The 3,210-nt window shown below is 43.0% G+C and overlaps 1 protein-coding gene across 1 annotated transcript in view; it reads left to right on the top strand.

Moving 5' to 3' along the window:
• Positions 1-2,654, top strand: part of LOC109544187 (metastasis-associated protein MTA3) — a gene marked incomplete at its 3' end in the record, with an annotated part of 9,166 nt that extends 6,512 nt beyond the window's left edge. Inside the window, 5 exon segments of the mRNA XM_019914257.2 lie at positions 1,097-1,761; positions 1,820-1,891; positions 1,952-2,070; positions 2,127-2,357; positions 2,416-2,654. Of these exon segments, the coding sequence (XP_019769816.2) occupies positions 1,097-1,761; positions 1,820-1,891; positions 1,952-2,070; positions 2,127-2,357; positions 2,416-2,654 (1,326 nt within the window).
• Between the last annotated feature and the right edge of the window lie 556 nt (positions 2,655-3,210).

The raw sequence follows: 3,210 nt of genomic DNA, 5'->3' as shown, positions 1-3,210 counted from the left end.
GAATTCTTCGTTCAGATACTTAATTATTTTTACTTACATGTGTAGCGTTGTTGCTGCTTTAAGCCTTGGCATGCATTTGGAGTATTAATTTTGTCTATTATCGGACACAAAACGAATAAATAATACAAGTAAATGTGACACTTTGAACTTGCCACTGTCATTATATATTTTTTAGTATTTTTATTTAAAAATAACCGAAATGCGTTTTTAAGGAATTACTTAGGTTTATCAACAACTATTGATCCTATTTTCAAGTTTACTTACAATTTGTAAATTATACCTTTGTTACAAGTTCAGTCTCATAATCGTTTTAATGGCCTACTTATCTACTTTTGCGATGTTGTCACACGTAAAACACAATCTTTTTAAAAAGCGCAAATGTCATGCAGAGTATGCAACATGCATACACCATCCCAAGACCACAGGTGTTTCAAGTTGAAAAAGTACTTAAACTTAATTACAAACTTCAAAAAATGACATTGCCACAAAATTTTAAATATGAAATCGATGCATTTTATTATTCGTGTAATCTTTCATTCGAATAAAAAATAGTGCTCGATACGAGGGCGAGAATATGTTTTTCGCCCTTGTATCGAAAACTACTATTTTACCGCATTCAAATATTTTGTTTCGTTTTGGAGTAAAACAAACAATTGATATTTTTGAACAAATTTATTATTTAATCCGAATCCAGACAACGAACCCCCCATTAATTGGGCGACTCTACGTGGATAGTATGGTATCAACTTTGAGTACATTACTAGATAATAGATATCGCAATTTCTGCCATATTAGTTTAATAAGAGCCCGTTTATGCACTTACCCCACTCCACCTTATCTGTTATTTTAGAAAAACTGATGATGGTGGAAAAATACACCGAAACATATTTTGATTAATAAATAGAGACAATAAATGACTGAAACCCAGGAATAGATTTGATTTGGAAGTGAAACACAGTCAGGAAAGTATATACAAATTTGTCAACAATTTACAAGATTGCAAGTAATTAATAGAGTAAGTTTTTTCAACTTGGACTATCGAATTTTAGGAAAACTTGTCTCCAAATCTGATGAAGCTAAATTGTTGTTTTGCTAGGTGGAGACGCTGCCAGCCACCCACATCCGAGGCAAATGCTCGGTCACACTGTTCAACGAAACGGAAGCGCTCTCGTCCTACCTGAACAAGGACGACATGTTCTTCTACTGTTTGGTCTACGATCCCACCCAGAAAACGTTGTTGGCCGATAAGGGCGAGATCCGGGTGGGCAGCCGGTACCAGTGCGACATTCAGCAGCTGTTGCGCGACGGCGAGAGCGACGGCAGAGAACTGGCCGAAACTGAGGCGCTGGTCTGGACCCCGAATCATAATCTTAGTGATCGGCAAATCGACCAGGTGCTGGTCGTCTCGCGGTCCGTCGGCACCTTTGCACGGGCTTTGGACTGTAGTTCGAGCGTGAAACAGCCCTCATTGCACATGTCGGCCGCGGCAGCCAGTAGAGACATTACGTTGTTCCATGCAATGGACACATTGCATCGGCATGAGTACGATCTGGCCAATGCCATGTGCTCTTTAGTTCCGTCGAGTGGTCCGGTGTTGTGTCGGGACGAAATGGAAGAGTGGAGTGCGTCCGAAGCCAATCTGTTCGAAGAGGCGCTCGACAAGTATGGCAAAGACTTCAACGACATCCGGAACGACTTTTTGCCTTGGAAAACCCTAAAGAACATTATAGAGTACTACTATATGTGGAAAACGACCGATCGGTAGGTGATGGTTGCGCGGCATCAGCCCGCTAATAACGCTGGGTTTGCTGCTTTCCAGGTACGTTCAACAGAAGCGCGTCAAGGCAGTAGAGGCCGAGTCCAAGCTCAAGCAGGTCTACATTCCTAACTAGTGAGTTCGTATTAACAACTCCAAACTCTTTTTCCTAGTGGTAATTCCATTGAATTTCAGCAACAAACCAAATTCAGCCGCGCTTAATAACAACAAAGGCGTTTTGAATGGGAATAGCAATGGAACTGGCGCTGACCCTGCGGTAGCTCTTGGAACAAAGGCGTGCGAGTCGTGCAACGGTACGTCTAGCATCATAAACTAGTGGTGGCGGCAATCAATTTACTGCGGTTTCTAGTGACTTCATCCACTCAATGGTACGCATGGGCTCTGCCTCACATGCAGTGCAGGGTGTGCGAACAATGTTGGGCCTACTGGAAAAAGTACGGGGGCTTGAAGATGCCAACCCGGTTCGGCGACTCTGTGGACTTTGACGGTAGCGCCAAGAAGCGCTCTGGTAGTGACATAGAGGACGACAAAGGCATGGGCCATCGACCGCATCGATGCAACATCGGAGGCTGCGCTAAAGGTAAAAAGTCCACTCGCCCAATTGCACGTACCTTTGGTCACATTGAATACTTTGGCAGAGTTCAAGCTGAAAGCCCACTTGGGAAGGCATTACGCTACTGCACATGGTATTGCAGTGCGAGCCGGCTCCCCCCGACCAGTGATGAAAACGCGCACTGCCTTCTATTTGCTCACTACCCCCTTGACTAGGCTGTCGCGTCGCCTTTGTCGGCACCTCATGAAGCCGAAACATGCTGCACGTTGTCCATCGTACGTCATCAACTTGCAGGCCGTCAAGCAGGAGTGTGCCGTCCAAATGGTGAGTCAAAGTCGGCATTTGCTTTGCCCATTGAAAATCGCCAAGGCTATGAGAGGTCAAACAAAAACACATTTTCCCCCCCATATGTGGAGGGAAAGCACTGGTTTATACGGATGAGGAGACAGCGGAAGTCATTTTACTGGACAGAAAACGCTTTCTACAAAATACGGCAGGAGGGCTTGATTTGGAAACTCCTAAACATCCACAACTTACCCTTAACCTTCGGTCAGTTTGTGGCGAACTTTCCCCACGAGAGATTTTTCATAACTCTGAACGAAACACAATCCTCCACCCGATATATACAGGGTGATTCAAAATTGGCGTCATTCCTCTGGAGGTGTTGTCTGGCGCTGTTATAGGAGTACAGAAAAAAAGTAAAAGAAATTAATTTTTTACAAACTTCTTTTTGGGTATTTCGCCTCAAAAACTTTTGTCTTTAAAAAATACAGAATTTCCTCACATCTTTTATTACAAATTGATAAATAGTGCTCCTATTTCGCAATAAGAACGAATTATTTATCAAAAAGTAATCAAGAACTATCACCTAGAGGGTATC

This window comes from Dendroctonus ponderosae, unplaced genomic scaffold, assembly GCF_020466585.1.
Source record: "Dendroctonus ponderosae isolate FM_Combo_2020 unplaced genomic scaffold, Dpon_F_20191213v2 Dpon_F_20191213_10, whole genome shotgun sequence".
NCBI classification, from domain to species: domain Eukaryota; kingdom Metazoa; phylum Arthropoda; class Insecta; order Coleoptera; family Curculionidae; genus Dendroctonus; species Dendroctonus ponderosae.
Note: the sequence above shows the minus strand (reverse complement) of the source record. Positions and strands in the feature narration are given on the sequence as shown.